Genomic DNA, 17,951 nt, shown 5'->3' with positions numbered 1-17,951 from the left:
CAGACAGGTCTGGTTTACTTATACGAGGGATTAGTTGGGTGTCCCAATAAAAGGATTTTGACTCTACCAAGATTCTTTAGAGACAAAGTAAGGCTAAAAATAATTCACAGGATTTTTTTATTACGTGTAATATCGGGTTGGCTGAAACATTTGTTTCAGTTTTCCTGTAGGATGTTATGGAAAAACCAAAACAAACTTTTTGGCCAATCCAATATGTGAAAAGCACATAGTGGAGTCCCTAATACTTAGTGCTGCTAAGTCGCTTCAGTCGTGTCTGACTCTGTGCGACCCCATGGACTGCAGCCTACCAGGCTCCTCTGTCCATGGGATTTTCCAGGCAAGAGTACTGGAGTGGGTTGCCATACAAATGGTAGTATTATCATGATTGCTCATACTACACTTAGTAATTCCTTAGCATCACATTTATTTTAATATGATGGCCAGAATCCTGATGTGTAAATATCTTGTCCCACAGGGCATAGATGTGAATGAATGTTCAAGATGTACTTTCCTCTTCTTTGCGTCTGTTACATAAACAATGCTAATGCTGGAGCAGAACAAATTTTGTATTGAAAAATAATGGAACAGTAAATGGTAGGACAAGGAAAAAGTGCTAAGTAGTAAGTTCACTGACACATTTTCCAGCCAAATCTGTCTATCTTTCTACCTACCTACCCACCCACCTACCTATTTATCAATCATCTGTTATTTTAAGCATTGAGATAGCTACTGAGCGAGAAAGCAAATAAAATACAAAATACAGGGAAAAAAACTTCAAATTTTTTGGTTAAAATTTAAATAAAATATTTATGACATAAATGATCTATTAGAAAAGATAGGTATGTTGAGGAATTGGATTTGTTACCTGTGTTGGAGGCACTAGTTCCAGCTCTGAAGCTGACTCAGAGTTCAAGGCGCTTTTCCCACCACTCAGTTCTGGCTGAGATCTGTGCTCTGAAGACCTGTATGGGGCGCATGAAGGAAGTTAATGTACATCAAGAAGCAAATTCAGCTAGAAAGTCAGCCAAAAAACCTGGCTAATTTGGATCACCAAAAACCTTGGTAACAAAGTTCTCATCAGACTTTTACTTTATAATGACCACTTTTGGAACGTCAGTGGCTGCAATGTGCTAGGTGTTACTGTCTCTGATTGATTTAGACTTCAGTTATGTGCAAAAGGCAAATAAATGCAATACCATTTTTGTTGCAGAAAGTTCTGCTTCATCAAAAAAGTATTGGCTTTTTGGGGGGAGGGAGCTTCTCACAAAGTGTATTAGTAAAGATTGGATCTTTATATAGAATTTGAAATGTCATATAAGTGGAGATGTGTGAAGGGCAACAGACTGAAATATGTTGCCCTTTAGGAAGTTTTAAAGACATGGTAAGATTTAGGCAGCCAGTTTTTGTCATGGGCATCCATAGATTATTATTAGTTCATTTTCTGATATTGATGATTCATAAAGTTAGGACAGGCTACCTGTTTAACTAGAAACATGTAATTTAACTATAACTCATTTAATGGGATATTCCCGACTCAGGGATAGAACCTGGGTCTCCTGCATTGGCAGGCAGATTCTTTACCATCTGAGCTACCAGGGAAGCCCCCATTGAATAAACACATATATGAAATATACCTGTGTACCTATTTTGAAAGATCAGTTACACATTCAGAAAATTATTAACAAATATTGAAAAATATTGAGTATTGAATTATGAAACTGTTAAAACCCTTATTGGCTGAATTTTTGACAACTCAGATGAAATAATTTAATTTTAGAAGTCATGATAATTAACATTGATAAACAGGGGCTTATAAACGGCACCAAGAATCTGGACTGACTTAGCTCAATGGCTGTTTCAATACATGTGTACATGACACATAAATGGTTATTTTCTGATATTAAAATGTCTTACCATAAAAGTTCTTTTGATCCAGTTCTAGATGAGCTTGATTTTCTCTCTGCCATGGGATGCCCCTTGCTGTTTCGATCTCCATGAAACTTAACATCATCCCATTTTTCCAGTTGTGTTTGAATGTCTGCTAAGGAGACAGGAAGGTGGTGAGGGGAACAGGGGGAGAGTATGAGGTGGCGAGACAACAGAGATTGGTTAAGACTGAGAAGTCTTATACAAGTGAACTTTACCCTTCAACCCAGCCCTCCCCTAAAACTTAAGGGCCTGGCAAACAAGAACTCTCATTATCCAACCCCTGGTGACTCTAAGACTTATTTCTCACTGCTCTACCATTCTTGAATACTGTGACAATATTTGTATTTGCTTGAAAAAACATCTCGGTCTATTTGTGCTTCTGTATCAGGAAAGCCCTGCCCTTTCCTCCTGACTCTCTCTGATCCATGTTTTTCATCTGACAAATCCTTCCTCATCCTTCAAGACTGCTATCACAGTGCTTCCTATAACATACGTTCTATAAACCCCTGGCTGGGTAAGGGGCTTTATGAAGGTGCTGCTGCTGCTGCTGCTGCTGCTGCTAAGTCGCTTCAGTCCCGTCCGACTCTGTGCGACCCCATAGACGGCAGCCCACCAGGCTGCCCTGTCCCTGGGATTCTCCAGGCAAGAACACTGGAGTGGGTTGCCATTTCCTTCTCCAATGCATGAAAGTAAAAAGTGAAAGTGAAGTTGCTCAGTTGCGACCCCATAGACTGCAGCCTTCCAGGCTCCTCCGTCCATGGCATTTTCCAAGCAAGAGTACTGGAGTGGGGTGCCATTGCCTTCTCCAATGAAGGTGCTAGTATGCACTAACTAACCCAGGCTTTTCTTTATTGCAGCACATAGTACATACTTTATGGTAATCATTTAATCATTTTTCTATCCCTCCTCTAGACTGTAAATTTACTAAGGAGCAGAAAGCTTATATTATTTATCCTCCCAGCACATAGTATAGAACACAACAGGTATCCAGAAAAATGTTTATTGAACAAATGGATAAATTAATTCATAAGCATCTAATATGTATATAACACAGTGCTAAGCGATTTTATATATCTCCTTTAACCTTCATGACTTTATGGGTAAGTTACTAATATGCTCATTTTATGGGTATTTACTCATCCATGTTTCCCCTGACTTTCTAAAATTCTTGCCACCTTTCTTTCTCTTAAGAAAAAGAGCCTAATTGACTGGTTCCATGAGTCGAGGTTAAGACCTCCTTTCTCAGGAAAATGTGCAGTGGAGAGAAATACGGACTTTGAAGTTAATCAGAACTTGGCTCAAATTCCATCCAGCTCTTCTTCATACTAACTGGGATCTTGGGCAAATTATTTAAATTTGAAAACCTGGTTCCTCACTCATTTCAAAGAGTTGTGATGACTTAATGGGATAATGTATGTAAATGACGTGGCACAGTCCTGGACATTGTAAGCCACCAATAAACGGTAGCTAACATTATTGTACTGCGATATTTCCATGCATGTTACATGTTACTGTTCCATTTGGCTTTTTCTAGACCTTGGTGTTCTTGCCTGGAGAATCCCAGGGATGGCAGAGCCTAGTGGGCTGCCATCTCTGGGGTTGCACAGGGTCGGACACGACTGAAGTGACTTAGCAGCAGCAGCAGACCTTGGTTAGCATTTTCTCTTTCTAGACTCTCTTCCTCTCTAGACTGAATGGTCCTGGAAAGCAAGATTTGTATCTTATTTTCATTGTCACTCCAGCGCCTAGTATGGTGTCTGCCATCTGTCAAAAACTCGATACACATGGGCTGTATAAGTAAACATATAAATCCACACCAGTTCTACAAAGTTGAGTTCCCCAACTGCTACTTAATCTAAGCTCAAAGTGTGTCCTGCCCACTTTCCTACATAGACATCAACTTTTCTACTGCTTTGCCCACAGTTTTCATGTCACCTGTAGAATGGCTTTGTATCAAGGCAGCAAACACAGCTATTGCCTTACTTAAGTCTAAGGATGCTGTCTCCGAGCCTCGGAGAGCCTGGCCTCTCTGCTCAGCATCTGCACTGATGAGGTCAGACCCATCAGCCTTTTTCTTGAGGGATGAGGTTTTTGATGAGGCCTCCAACTTCTTGGCTTTGGTTTGGGTTTGAGAGACAGGTTCACTCAAGTCAAGGAGATCTAAGCCTGTAGTCAATACTGTAAGAGATAGAAGACATTAAGATAAGCTCACTCACTGCTCTGAAATTCTTTTTTAAAAATTAGTTTCAGTTGGGTGCAGAAGGATTTTGTGTTTGCAGTATAGGTTAGAAGCACCAAATTAAGTTAGCTCATCATTGATTTATCAAGACGGTTTGCATTTAGACTGGGAAACTTGCTGCATGTTCTCCTTTATTTGGCATGGTAGAAATCTGCAGAATAAGGCTTAGACCAGTCCACACCAGTGATGAAAGTTTGAATGGAATTAAAGTGATAAAATTGAATCTGAGTTCAGGTACTATTTACTCGATTGCTTTGCTTTGTTTATAAAGAGGTATATTTTAGAGTGAAGTTTTTTCCCAGCATAGAGTCAATGTATCATATTCTGAGAGATGCTTGCAAAACAGTGATGAGGAAGATTTGGTAAAGTTTCTAAATGTCTTTGTATTTTAACTTCAAACTGCTAAAGTATCTAGGGCATAAATGAATGTTGCTAATCATCTTTTATTTAATTAAGCACTTTACTCGGAAAACGGCTTGATGTTTGGGCTCACACTCGAGAGGTATTTCATAATCCATAGTTGATGAATAGGTACACATGTTAATGCCTTTGCTGTTTAATATGCAAATTTAAATTTCAATGTAACAAACCATAAAATGGTTACACTTTTACTTCCCAGCAGGTTGATTACATTGTGTTAAATACTCTAATGAAGGCAGAAATAAGAATTTGTTCAAATGCAAACTAGGCAAATGAGAATTAAAAAGGCAAGCTATGTAACTTTTCATTCTTTCTAAGTGCAAGTAACTGCTGTTTGACTAGCTCATTGTGAGAAATGGAAAATTCCTATTAGAAAAGGTTCCTCCAGCTCTACTTCTCTTTTAGCCCCAGCATCCCAGAGTGGCTTCTCAACTGGCCTGATGGCTTCCTGACCTAGGATCTCTTTCCTGGCTAGCTTAGAAAAGCCACCAAAGTGGCAGGGACACTCCTTATGCTAACTCTTTCCAGCACTGTCTACAACAACCTCTGCACAGCTCCTTCTGCTCCTCTTTGATCTCTTGGTTTTTCCTCTTGGTAGGAAATGGATCTTTGTTGACATCTCAACACTCTTCCATCTATTTCCCCCTTGCATTCAATGCAGGGTCAGGGATTAATTTAGTTCACAACCAGGATTTCTTTAGTACTGAAGTGTTCTCATGAGCTAGCCATCATATGGGATCCTTAGGATAGGATGTAAAACTTTCTATAATCTTGCTTTCTGATTTCAAGTATAAATCACAATGGTTGGGGTGTTAATGGTGAAGTGGAAAGACCAGACTCTGCCACTGCGCCTAGCTGTGTGACTTGGAGTAAGTTTATTGACATCTCTGAGTTTCAATGTCCTCACTTAAAACATGCAGAATTAAGTCTCTGCATTAGATATGATATGAAGATTAAATTATCTAATTCATAAATCAAATGTGTGAAGTGCCCAACATACTGCAGGTATTCAATAAATATTATTTCCATTCTTTGGTGGCCAATTTGTGATGCTTTTCTTTCCTTTTCCTTTATCTCCTGTTTCCCCCACTCCCCTCTGTTTTAGGCAAGAATCCTATCCATACACTGACAGAAACAGGAAAACACCCCTGGGAATAAAATGGCAGATGAGACAGGCTATTGGCTCTACAGAAGATGCTATAAAGTAAATTTATCATAAAATGGCCTGAAAGTGTCATCTCATGTGAGCTTATCTTGTCCCAGTCTTCCTGAGATAGGAGTCACTTTCCAGAGTAAGATGCTCCGAGCCGTGGAGGAGTGTTCTGGCTGGCTTGGTGTCTAAAAGTTAAGCACGGCAAGCAGCCAGGGTAGGCTCGGATGCCACATATTTCATATCTTTTGAATGTTTAAATAGAAAATTCTAGGCCACTGTTAATGTTGGCAGGGATTCTAGGCCCACTGTGATTTCCTTATAACAGAAGGAAGGAAGTGAATAACAGTCTCTGAAATGCCATATATGCCTTTTTACTAATTGCACAAACAAGAATTAGTCACTTTCTCCTACACTTCTTTTAGAAGAAAATTATATAGGACTTGTCTGCTTGTAGATAGGAAGTACATTTGTTACAGAATAATAACTGATGAGTATTAATTTAACTCTATATCTGTTTCTCACCATTCAGAATAAATGAATTACTCAGAGACTGAATTGCGAATTCAAACTTGGCTCAGTAACATTCTTTTCCCCTCCAAGCTGTCCTCAGCACTTCCTGTGTTTGTTCTGAGGTCTCTGTTTCTTTGTTCTTTTCCTAGCAAATGTGAAACAACTGCTAGGCACACACAAAAGGCTTTATTTGTTCCTCAGTTGATGAAGGGGGTGCCTTGGAGGTTGAATGGCAAGCTTGAAGCAGAGAGAGTCCCTGATGAACACAGTTTCAAAACCATAGAAGAATGTGTGCAGCCTTTCACTTTCTGAAGAAAGACAAATCTCATTTTAGCGTGGGAGTATGTGAGTATGTGTGTGTATGTGTGTGGTGTGCACTTTAGTTAAGACAAAAATAAAGGGCATCCGATGTCACTGTTCCATATGGGCTTCATAGATAGCATACCTTGGTATGGAAGGGGGTGTCTGCTCTACTGATTTTCTCAATCTGATTTTAAATATTCTCTTAGGCACATGAAGGCTTGTGTTCCAGAATTTGTGTTTGAATTAAAATAATCACCTGATATATCGTGGAAGTGAAATTGTGTGTGTGTGTGTGTGTGTGTGAGAGAGAGAGAGAGAGAGAGAGAGAGACAAGGGGGAGAGAGAGTGAGAGATAGTGGGAGAGTGAGTGAACAATAGCGGGAGAGAGAAAGAGAGTGAGAGAGGGAGAGAGTGAGAGATGGGGAGAGAGAGTGATGGAGAGAGACAGTGATGGAAATAGATATCTCCATCTATCTAAGAGATGGGGAGAGAGAGAGTGAGAGGTGAGGGCAAAGAGAGAGAGAGCAAGAGATGGAGAGAGAGGTGGGGAGAGAGAGAAAGGGAGAGAGTGAGAGACAGAGAGAGTGAGAGATAGAAGGGGAGAGAGAGGGACACAGGAGGAGAGAGAGAAAGGAGGAGAGAGAGAGGGAGAGAGAGGGAGACTAAGAGATGGTGGCGGTGGAGGGTGGAGAGAGAAGGAAGCAGAAAGTGACTTGAAGATGCTATGCTGTTGGCTTCGGAGATGGAATATGGGGCCAAAGGCCAAGGACTTCGAGGTACCATCTAGAATCTGGAAAAGGCAAGGGAATGAATTCTCCTTTAGAGCCTCCAGAAAGAATAGAGCCCTCCTGATACCTTGATTTTAGGATAGCTGATTTCCAGAATTACAGGATAATAAATTTGTGTTGTTTTAAGCCACTGAATTTGTAGCAGTTTGTTACAGCAACAATAGGAAACTAATACAGCTGGTAGATCAGTGGTCCATACAGGATTCAAACTCAGTTCCATCATCCCCAAGCCTATGCTCTTCACCACTCTCTAGACTTTATGTGAACTTAGAGGTAATGTGCTGACTCCATTGATGTGGATTTGATTAGTTTTTGTTTAGCTACCAATTATTTTCCAGTTTGGGTAGTCTGAGGGCATAAATAGTTGGCAATCTCAAAAACTTTTTGTTGGATAACTTAATTCCATTGTGTGGAATTTCCTGAAGTTAGAAGACGTAATATATCATACAAGTTTTGTTTCCATCTATCTCAAGGACACTTGATTGAAAATCACAACCTATTGAACTAGAAGGCTCCTACAGGGCACTGAAGATGTTTATGAATACAAGATTACTTGGGCCCTGGGAGGTGAGGCTGCTTAGAACAGTTTGGGCAAAATAGCACCTATTATGAAGCACTGATTTGATACTTTAATGGGAAGTCCAAGGGTATTAACACCACTACTGTATAATGAGCCTAGATTTTTAGTGACTTTCTCTAAAGGAATAAACCTACAGGGAGTGGTCAGAGAGGATCGACTGTGGACAGCCTTGATTGGGGCAGTCACAGAATATGCCACAAGGAGCTGAAGGGTTTTCTGTTCTGATCTGTAAGTTACTCTGGCATTTTAGAAAACATAGGGTTACTTAATATAATGCTGACAAAGCAAACTCCTTTAGGAAGGATTTTGCTAGTGATGTCAAATAGATAAATCAGACTTAAATAATCAACCAACTCTTGCCTTTTTATTGGAATACATAATCAAAGCTACTTCCCAAATTTCTAACTTCTGTAAAGAGGCATGCCATTGGGTTCACGGCCATTTGGGGTTTATATATGTATATTTGGGAGACCTCCCCGTCCAGTGGTTAACACTTTGTGCTCCTAATGCAATGGGTGTGGGGAGCTAGATCCTGTATGCTGCAACTAAGACCCAGTGCAGCCAAATTAAATAAATAGTTTAAAGAAATATATTTGGAAAAATTACACTAATTTTGCAATTAAGATATTTAATTAGGTGGCTGTGATGGCATTGTGAACTTTGTTAAGGATATTTTTCCTGCATATATAGTGACCTACTCTTTGATAGATATACAGGTCCCTTACCAAGGAGTAATATTAGTGTTTAAACTATGAAAAATATTTCTTCTATAGTAACTGTCCATATAATAGCTTAAGATTATAGATAACTTTTTCTGACTATGTAGATTGATAAATGCAAACAAAGGACCCCTGTTCTTCTTGCTCTCTAGAAAAGAGCTTTTCCTGTACTTTGACATATATAAAATTTTTGGGGAGATTATAGGATAAGAAATTATTTGCAAGTTTTATAGTAACTACTTGTCTTAGAATATAATTATCATCTTAAAAATATCTGCTTTCCAGTCACTTTCAGAGTATTTGATATATGCATTGGTGTATAATATGTATTTATTTGCCATTTAAAAATCAAGAATATTAGTATTCATGCCCTACCTACAATTTACCAGCTGAGCAACAAGGGAAGCCCCCAGGTTGGCTTAAAACTCAACATTCAGAAAACTAGGATCATAGCATCTGGTCCCATAACTTCATGGCAAATACATGGGAAACAATGGAAACACTGAGAGACTTTATTTTCTTGGACTCCAAAATCACTGCAGATGGTGACTGCTGCTGTGAAATTAAAAGACGCTTGCTCCTTGGTAGAAAAGCTATGGCCAACCTAGACAGTATATTAAAAAGCAGAGACATTAATTTACCAACAAAGGTCCATCTAGTCGAAGCTATGGTATTCCCAGTAGTCATGTATGGATGTGAGAGTTGGACTATAAAGAAAGCTGAGCACCAAAGAACCGATGGTTTTGAACTGTGGTGTTGGAGAAGAATCTTAAGAGTCCCTTGGACTGCAAGGAGATCCAACCAGTCAATCCCACAGGAAATCAGTCCTGAATATTCATTGGAAGGACTGATGCTGAAGTTGAAACTCCAATACTTTGGCTACCTGATGTGAAGAACTAACTCATCTGAAAAGACCCTGATGCTGGGAAAGACTGAAGTTGGGAGGAGAAGGGGATGACAGAGGACAAGATGGTTGCATGGCATCACCGATGTGATGGACATGAGTTTGAGTAAGCCCCGGGAGTTGGTGATGGACAGGGAAGCCTGGTGCTGCAGTCCATGGGGTCGCAGAGAGTCAGACATGACTGAGCGACTGAACTGAGCTGAACTGAACCTACCATTTAAGGATTCAGTTTGAGAGGGCCAAGGAGTTAGCTGTCTAACTAGATTACAAATGAGTAAAAGACAATTTAGGAAGTTCATGGCCCCCAAATGGAATGGAAAACGTCCTTATTTGATAAACTTGAAGTTATCATTATTGGATGACAGAAGTTAATCCTAATATAGAAACAATTAGAAAGTAAAAACAAAAATGAAATACATAGGAATAGAATTATTATCTATAACTTTCATGAAGTAGAAGATCGATATGTTCTTTTAGTATCAGACAGAAAAAAACCTGCCATTTGACTGACCTTTGGAAGAGGTAATTCCTATATTGTTTACTCTGTGTTACTTTATATAAGAACTATGTTCCTTATATATTTCAGGAGTTGTCAAGATGGTGGCACACTGGATTTATTTTTCACTGGAAGAAAATGCTAAGTATAAAACCTCTCATCTTAATACAGCTCTTCTTAATATGGTTCTTCAAATTTCTCTTTGATTGACTTAGTACAACTTGCAGCAGGTTTCCCCCATATTTTACTACAAGACTGTCTGCTATCCATTCATTAAATGTAAATACATACATGATGTTTGGGATGTACTAGACAATGTTCACTGTCTGTCCTGATTTTGCAATGTGATTTCATACTATTCTATAAAATGATGATGTTCCATTTAAAATGACTATTTATTAAACATTTGGGCAGAAAATGATAATTGTACCTTTTGACCAGAAACTTTAGCTATAAAATTATCGTACTGCATTAGAATTCTTTCCAAGGTGTTTGTATGCTAAAACTTTTCCTTTTTAAAAAGAAGTATAATAATGTGAATTGTGTTGCATATTGAGATATAAACGGCAGGTTTGTAATAATTTAAAAAAGAACTATAATCCTTAGGGACTGACAAAAATATAGGGTTTCTGCCTTGAAATATAATTTTAAGATTAAAAAACATACTCTCAAAGGAGAGTCTTCCTTAAGGATAAAAATCTGTGTGACCCAGATGCACTGAGTGCTAAGGCTGAGAAATGAAAAACCTATAGTCCCAACATACATTTCTGAACCTCTTACTTTGGAGAGTGTTATGGATCGAATTGTGTCCCCCCAAAACTCATATGTTGAAGTTTTCACCCCAGTACCTCAGAATGTAACTTTATTTGGAAATAGGGTCATTGCAGGTGCAATTAGTTGAGTCAGATTGGAGGAGGGTGGGTCCCTAATAAAGAGAGGGCTCTTCTGATAGCTCAGCTGGTAAAGAATCTGCCTGCAATGCAGGAGACCCTGGTTCGATTCCTGGGTCGGGAAGATCTGCTGTAGAGGAGGTAGGCTACCCACTCCAGTATTCTGGCCTGGAGAATTCCATGGACTGTAAAGTCCATGGGGTCGCAAAGAGTTGGACATGAATTCTCTAAGCCAGGCTTCAGCAATACATGAACTGTGAACTCCCAGATGTTCAAGCTGGTTTTAGAAAAGGCAGAGGAACCAGAGATCAAATTGCAAACATCTGCTGGATCATTGAAAAAGCAAGAGAGTTCCAGAAAACATCTATTTCTGCTTTATTGACTAGCCAAAGCCTTTGACTGTGTGGATCACAATAAACTATGGAAAATTCTGAAAGAGATGGGAATACCAGACCACCTGACCTGCCTCTTGAGAAACCTATATGTAGGTCAGGAATCAACAGTTAGAACTGGACATGGAACAACAGACTGGTTCCAAATAGGAAAAGGAGTACATCAAGGCTATATACTGTCACCCACCCTGCTTATTTAACTTATATGCAGCTGGAAGAAGCACAAGCTGGAATCAAGATTGCTGGGAGAAATATCAATAACCTCAGATATGCAGATGATACCACCCTTATGGCAGAAAGTGAAGAGGAACTAAAAAGCCTCTTGATGAGAGTGAAAGTGGAGAGTGAAAAAGTTGGCTTAAAGCTCAACATTCAGAAACGAAGATCATGGCATCTGGTCCCATCACTTCATGGGAAATAGATGGGGAAACAGTGGAAACAGTGTCAGACTTTATTTCTTTGGGTTCCAAAATCACTGCAGATGGTGATTGTAGCCATGAAATTAAAAGATGCTTACTCCTTGGAAAAAAAGTTATGACCAACCTAGATAGTATATTCAAAAGCAGAGACATTACTTTGCCGACTAAGGTCCATCTAGTCAAGGCTATGGTTTTTCCTGTGGTCATGTATGGATGTGAGAGTTGGACTGTGAAGAAGGCTGAGAGCCGAAGAATTGATGCTTTTGAACTGTGGTGTTGGAGAAGACTCTTGAGAGTCCCTTGGAGATCCAACCAGTCCATTCTGAAGGAGATCAGCCCTGGGATTTCTTTGGAAGGAATGATGCTAAAGCTGAAACTCCAGCACTTTGGCCACCTCATGCGAAGAGTTGACTCATTGGAAAAGACTCTGATGCTGGGAGGATTGGGGGCAGGAAGAGAAGGGGACAACAGAGGATGAGATGGCTGGATGGCATCACCGACTCAATGGACGTGAGTCTGAGTGAACTCCAGGAGTTGGTGATGGACAGGGAGGCCTGGCGTGCTACAATTCATGGGTCGCAAAGATTCAGACAAGACTGAGTGACTGAACTGAATTGAACTGAGCGACTTTCACTAATAAAGAGATTTGGACAGAGACTGCATGCATACTGGGGGACATGCACACACGTCGTGTGAGGATTAGAGTTATGCTGCCACAAACTGAAGAGCTACCAGAAGCCAGGAGAGAGGCCTAGAGCAGATCTTTCCCAAGTACCTTCAGAGGGAGCATGGTCCCGCTGACACCTCCTCTAGACTTGTGTGACAACAAATCTCTGTTTAATCCACTCATTTTGTGGTATTTTGTCATTGCAGTCCTAGGAAACTGATACAGAAGGTAATACTAAAGGTACTGGGATCGCAAGAAGTTACACATGCTTTTGATTTTTTTCCTCCAGTATCTCACAGATCTCTCTGTTATATGTCAGAAAAATCAAGGTGAAAGGCAGCTTTTGAGTTGGAAATTATGTTGCTCTCTCTGGTGAGTCCTTCCTTTGTGACTTAGTTCTTTCATCATGGGGAGATGCAGAGGGTACTGGAATCAAGATCTGAGAATTATGCTTTGTAGCTTTTTCCTAGAACAGCAGGAATTTCTCCGTGTATCCATTCTCATGGATTTTCTTGCAATTAGAGACAGAGGCTCCTCTGTATTTTTCCAGAGGTTAGCTCAGTTTTGGGGCAGTAAGCTCCAGTTTCATAGAAAAGGAGGATTAAGCTGATCTGATAGGATCTGAACTTGTCCTGCCTAAAATGTACCAAGTACAATTTTATTTGCTTGACTACTCAAAGTGATAGTTGAATTTAGAAAATGATTGCTTTGATGTGATATAAAGAAAGTTACTGCATCTGTAAAGGGAAGTGTTGGTGTACTGTTCTCACCCGGTATCTCACAGTGATGGTAACATCTGTTAGAGCTTACATGGTGTTAGCACTTACATAGATTGCTTCATTTAATCTTCCCAAGTAACCTATGAGATATAGATCTTACTATTATTAGACAGATGAGGAAACAGACTTAGTTATGCAACTTGGCCAAGGACAGAGAGCTGCTAAGTGGCAGAGCTTGGGTGGGAATCACAAAGTTTAACTCCAGAGACTGTAGGCTACACTCCCACATAAAGTTCCGCTGTCTTGTTTTAGTTACTCTTATTGTTGTAATTTTTAGCATTTCTTAAAAACCACAATTTCCTTCATCTGTGATTTTCCTCACTTACTTAAAAGTATAATAAAACTATGCCAGGAAGCAGCCAGCTGAGGACATGATGGGGAAATGAAACTTTAAACAAGACAGTCTGCAATTATCCTCTCCTTTCCCCTTTAAATTCTCTCCTGCAATCCAACATAACCTTTCTTCTTTGATTCTGGACATCATTCTGTCATCCTTACTTGAACAACATGCCTTTGAATGTGAATGATGATTGAATGAAATCAATGCAGAAAGGTTGCCACTGAACCAGAAGGTGAAAAGCAGTTTTTGAGTCAAATTTGTTGTGGCTTCAAAGTAAGCAGAACTTAGGTGACTTAGTTTTTGCATCCGTGAGAATTGTTAAGTGCAGAGGATGCTGGAGAAGGTGTGATTGATACCCTGGTATGCTGTATTCATTCATTGGATGACTACTTATTAGTCCCTATACAGATAGTTTAGTTTGAATACATTTAATTCCAGAACAGTGTTCAAATAAATTCTTGTAAGAAGGTAATTCTTGGTTGCTTCTTACAAGTAACCCATTTTTATGACAACAAATGAAATTGTCTCAATAATATACCAGGTCTCTAGAACATTTTAATTGTCATTTCAATCCACTTAAAAGAGCTGCCTATATTTTTATTTTACTAGACTTTCTCATACAAAATATTTCCATTCAGAACTTGAAAAAACCCTACTCTGAAAGAAACACTTTTGTTTTAAAGATTTCCTATATGATGTGACTTGAGATGCAATGATGTAAATATGAAAATTGGCACTGAAAAATGATTCATTGCTAATAGTGGTACTTTAATGTTCAGCAAAATTGGTTGGATAATATCCAGTTGGCGTTTCTTAAATAAACAAAAGTGATTAACTGCTTTATGTTGAAATAAAGTTTCATCTGGTTGCAAACATTATTCTCCACTTAAAATGCATTGTGGAAAGAAATGTGCATTTTTTTTTACTGTGAAAATGAACTACTTGAGGATAAGTTAAAAGTGAAAGAATTACCGGCTGTGTTGGACGTTACTGGCCTTGCTATTGCCTCCGATTTGGTTTCACAGAGAAAGTCATCGATGGAGGGACTCAGGAGGGGTCTGCTTTCTTGCTGTTCATTCACCAGCTGAGAACAAATGGAACACAGATGTTAAAGGGCTTTGTCAAAGTCCAGAATCAGATGAATTAAAATGCAGCCTTGCAACAAAATAGGAATAGCAAGCCTACCAAAAAATCAATCAATAAATAATGGGTAGAGGCAAGAAAGGAAAAAAATAAAGTCAAGGAATGGGGAATAAGCCTTTTAGCACTGTCATATTTTTGATGCAGCAAACTTTAATTTTTAAAGCTCAAGCTTTTTTTCTCCTCCTAGAATGGTTTCAGAATTATCCTCCAATTTCACTATGTAAAATATGACACCTATGGAATCATAGTTCCTGAGGGCCAACCTCACTTTTCACTTGGCCAAAAAGCTCTTACTGAGACCTGGAACAGTGGCTTCAGACCTTGAGGTGACACATTCTGGGTAGGACTGGTCCGTCAGTGCTGTAAGAGCACCCACACGCACCGAGATCCGCGTGTATGGAATAGATGCTCTTTCCCTCCCTCTCTTAAAAAGCTCAAATCACCTAAAGGTACGCAACCTCCCTTGCATTTCCTTGGAATTCTTTTATGCAAATATTTTGAGAAAGTAGAAAATATTGCTATGTTAACTTGATATATATATCAAATATATATATATTTGTGAAAATCTGCATGTAAAGTAGATTTCTGTCAATTCAATTCAATTGGCGTATTCTCTAATTTAAGAAATCTTTCAGTTTGGTATTTATTAGGGCTCATTATCAGTGGCAGCCAACTATTTACTTCCAATTATTCTGCACTTCTTTGAATCCAAACATTCTTAAGTTCTGTTTCTATGATTAAGGGGAAAATTACACCTAAGATACACAAGTGGTTAGCCCCCAAATGAACTGTCCTAGTTTTCTGGGAGTTTCTATCTTGGCCTTTCTTAAAATGGACATTGTCATCTAGTTTTCTACTTGTTATAAGAAAAAGATGTGCCAAAAAAATCTCTAGATTTTTGAAATGCTTATTTGCAAGGCTGTATTTTAGGAGACACATAAAATAACAAATGAACTGTTTTGAAGTATTGCCAAATCAAAATATGTTCTATGACTCACTTTCACTTCATTATTTCTCTGGCAGTGTTAGTGGTATTATAGCTTAGAGCTTATGGACAATGACAAGAGACTTAAATAATGGTAAATATGGGAAGAAAAATGTAATTCTATCATTGGAGAAGGAGGAATATGGAAACATTTAGTGATTATTTGGGGATGAAAACCGAGAGGTACCTTTAGTAATTTTACACATTCATGCTATTAGCCTAGATAAATCTCAGATCTTCACTACAGTCTAAATTTTGACATAGTGTTGGCAATTTAATTTTCATACATATTAATTTGTACATTTTATCCAGGGCTAAGAATTAATGCTCATTTTCTTTTGGTGTTAAAGTTACAGAGATAGAAAATTTTTTAATTATTATCAGTTTTAATATTACTGTGTATATGATGGGTTAGTCACTAAGTCATGTCCGACTCTTTTGCGACCCCATGGACTGTAGCCTATCAGGCTCCCCTGTCCCTGGTGTTCTCCAGGGAAGAATACTAGAGTAGCTGCCATTTCCTCCTCCAGGGGATGTGTATAAAGACTTAACAGATTTCTGTCAATTATCTGAGGTCTGTGTTGGTAGTAACCTTTCTGGGGAATGCTCCTTTAATCCATGAATGAAACTCCTGAGCTTCTTTGCATTTTGTCTTCTGAATTTGAACATTCTTTGATATTACCATCCTATTTAAATGATTTTTTTTTTTAATGTTGAGGGACTATGGGTCTTTCATGTTTCTGGGATAAAATGTATTAGAATTTTTGTAAATGCCATGGTTAAAGCCAGCTCTTCTGAAAGTATGATTAGTTTTCCAGGATCTGTTTTTCATTTATAAGTAGTTCATGTAAAAACTGTGTTAACACAATTTCTTTTTTTTTATTGTTGATTTGTTTATTTAAATATAAAAGCCAGAAATAATATAAATTTACACAGATATTTTACAATTTCTCTACTCCCCATTGCTTTTTTTTTTTTACTTTATTTTATTTTACAATACTGTATTGGTTTTGCCATACATTGGCATGAATCCACCACGGGTGTAAAGAACCATCTATTAACGTATATTTCTTGGTAGAATTTGCCCTTTTAATTCTCCGTACTTAGTGTAATGAGCCCATCTAGTAGGATATCACCATAGCGATGTGGCTCTGATGTTGTAACAATGCCTCCCTCTAGGCTGTGTCATTCTCATGGCTGGCAAGTGACAGCTGGATTCTGCTGTGCTATAAGCATCATGGAAGACGAAGGCCACCACCAGATATGACCCCGTGCTACACTCACAGAATTACTTGTAGCAGGCTCACATTCATTATGTTGTGCATCTGATCACTAGGGCTTATTGACCTAGGTTAAAGTGAAAACGTGCAAAAACTCAATACAACTTTGACTTTAAAATATGTATAAATATGTATTGTGATGTAATAACTCTTTGTCAGCCATTATTTCTCTGAAGAAGTCTGATTTTGTTGATAGAAAACTAAGAAAATTTATTCTCTTAGTCATGGTTTTGAGAAATATCAATTATTATGTAAAGATACATAGGTTTACATTTGCACAAAACTCTCCTTATACTTTTTTTTTTTACTTTGGATACAATAAAATTCCTTTGTAAATAAAAGGACTATTTCCAAATCACAGTTTTGTGAGTAGACATGTGGAATTTAGACCTAGATTTTCTATAGTTTCAGAAAACCAGGGTATTAGATTTCTGTAGATACTTTTAGTTGTAAACACTGAAAAAATACAGTCTAAATTGATAAAAGTATTCTAGAAAGTAAGACCTTTCCACATAAATATCTAAATGGAAAAATAAAGGAAAGGAGAGTTAATCGAAAGACCTGTATTTTTAGGCATCTGCTTTATCAGAGGTAATAGTATTTTATTTATTTACTGAATCTCTTTTCTTATTCAAACTTCAGGCTTATTGTCTAGAAAAAGAACTTGTAGCACTCAGATTTTTTGAGCATAGGAAGAACACCAAAGAGAATGTTGTTCAGAGAAACCCTAGACAGCTCAAGACTAAGGTGTGGCTTTTCCTTATAAGGTCTTTTTCATACCTCCTGTCTTATTTGTGACCATATTTCATCCCTGGACTGGAGTTGTTACATCTGTCCCATTCTCATAATCGAGCTCTTCCTGTGATTTCCTTCCATAGATACATATCAAAGAGGAAACTTCACATGACTTTCTGAGTCTGCTTTTCAAGCTGGAGTACAGTTTAGCTGTCAGGAAATGCTGAGCTTAGAGTAGGGGATTGAGGCAGGGCTCAGGGGTGAAGAAGATGAAGGGCCC

General features: G+C 38.5%; 1 protein-coding gene across 7 annotated transcripts in view; it reads right to left on the bottom strand.

Moving 5' to 3' along the window:
* The window catches only part of PEX5L (peroxisomal biogenesis factor 5 like), a 206,019-nt gene that overhangs the window by 105,035 nt on the left and 83,033 nt on the right, over positions 1-17,951 (bottom strand). For 4 of the 7 annotated variants that reach the window (XM_068989247.1, XM_068989881.1, XM_068990473.1 and 1 more), the window contains 4 exons: positions 14,501-14,612; positions 3,913-4,107; positions 1,915-2,038; positions 866-962 (listed from right to left, as the gene is read on the bottom strand). In XM_068989247.1, the coding sequence (XP_068845348.1) occupies positions 866-962; positions 1,915-2,038; positions 3,913-4,107; positions 14,501-14,612 (528 nt within the window). The remainder of the gene's footprint in view (positions 1-865; positions 963-1,914; positions 2,039-3,912; positions 4,108-14,500; positions 14,613-17,951) is intronic. The other 3 variants (XM_068991028.1, XM_068988536.1, XM_068991623.1) reach the window with 1 other exon arrangement.

This window comes from Capricornis sumatraensis, chromosome 1 (genome assembly GCF_032405125.1).
Source record: "Capricornis sumatraensis isolate serow.1 chromosome 1, serow.2, whole genome shotgun sequence".
Taxonomy (NCBI): Eukaryota; Metazoa; Chordata; class Mammalia; order Artiodactyla; family Bovidae; genus Capricornis; species Capricornis sumatraensis.
This window is presented reverse-complemented; position numbering and strand designations above follow the sequence as displayed.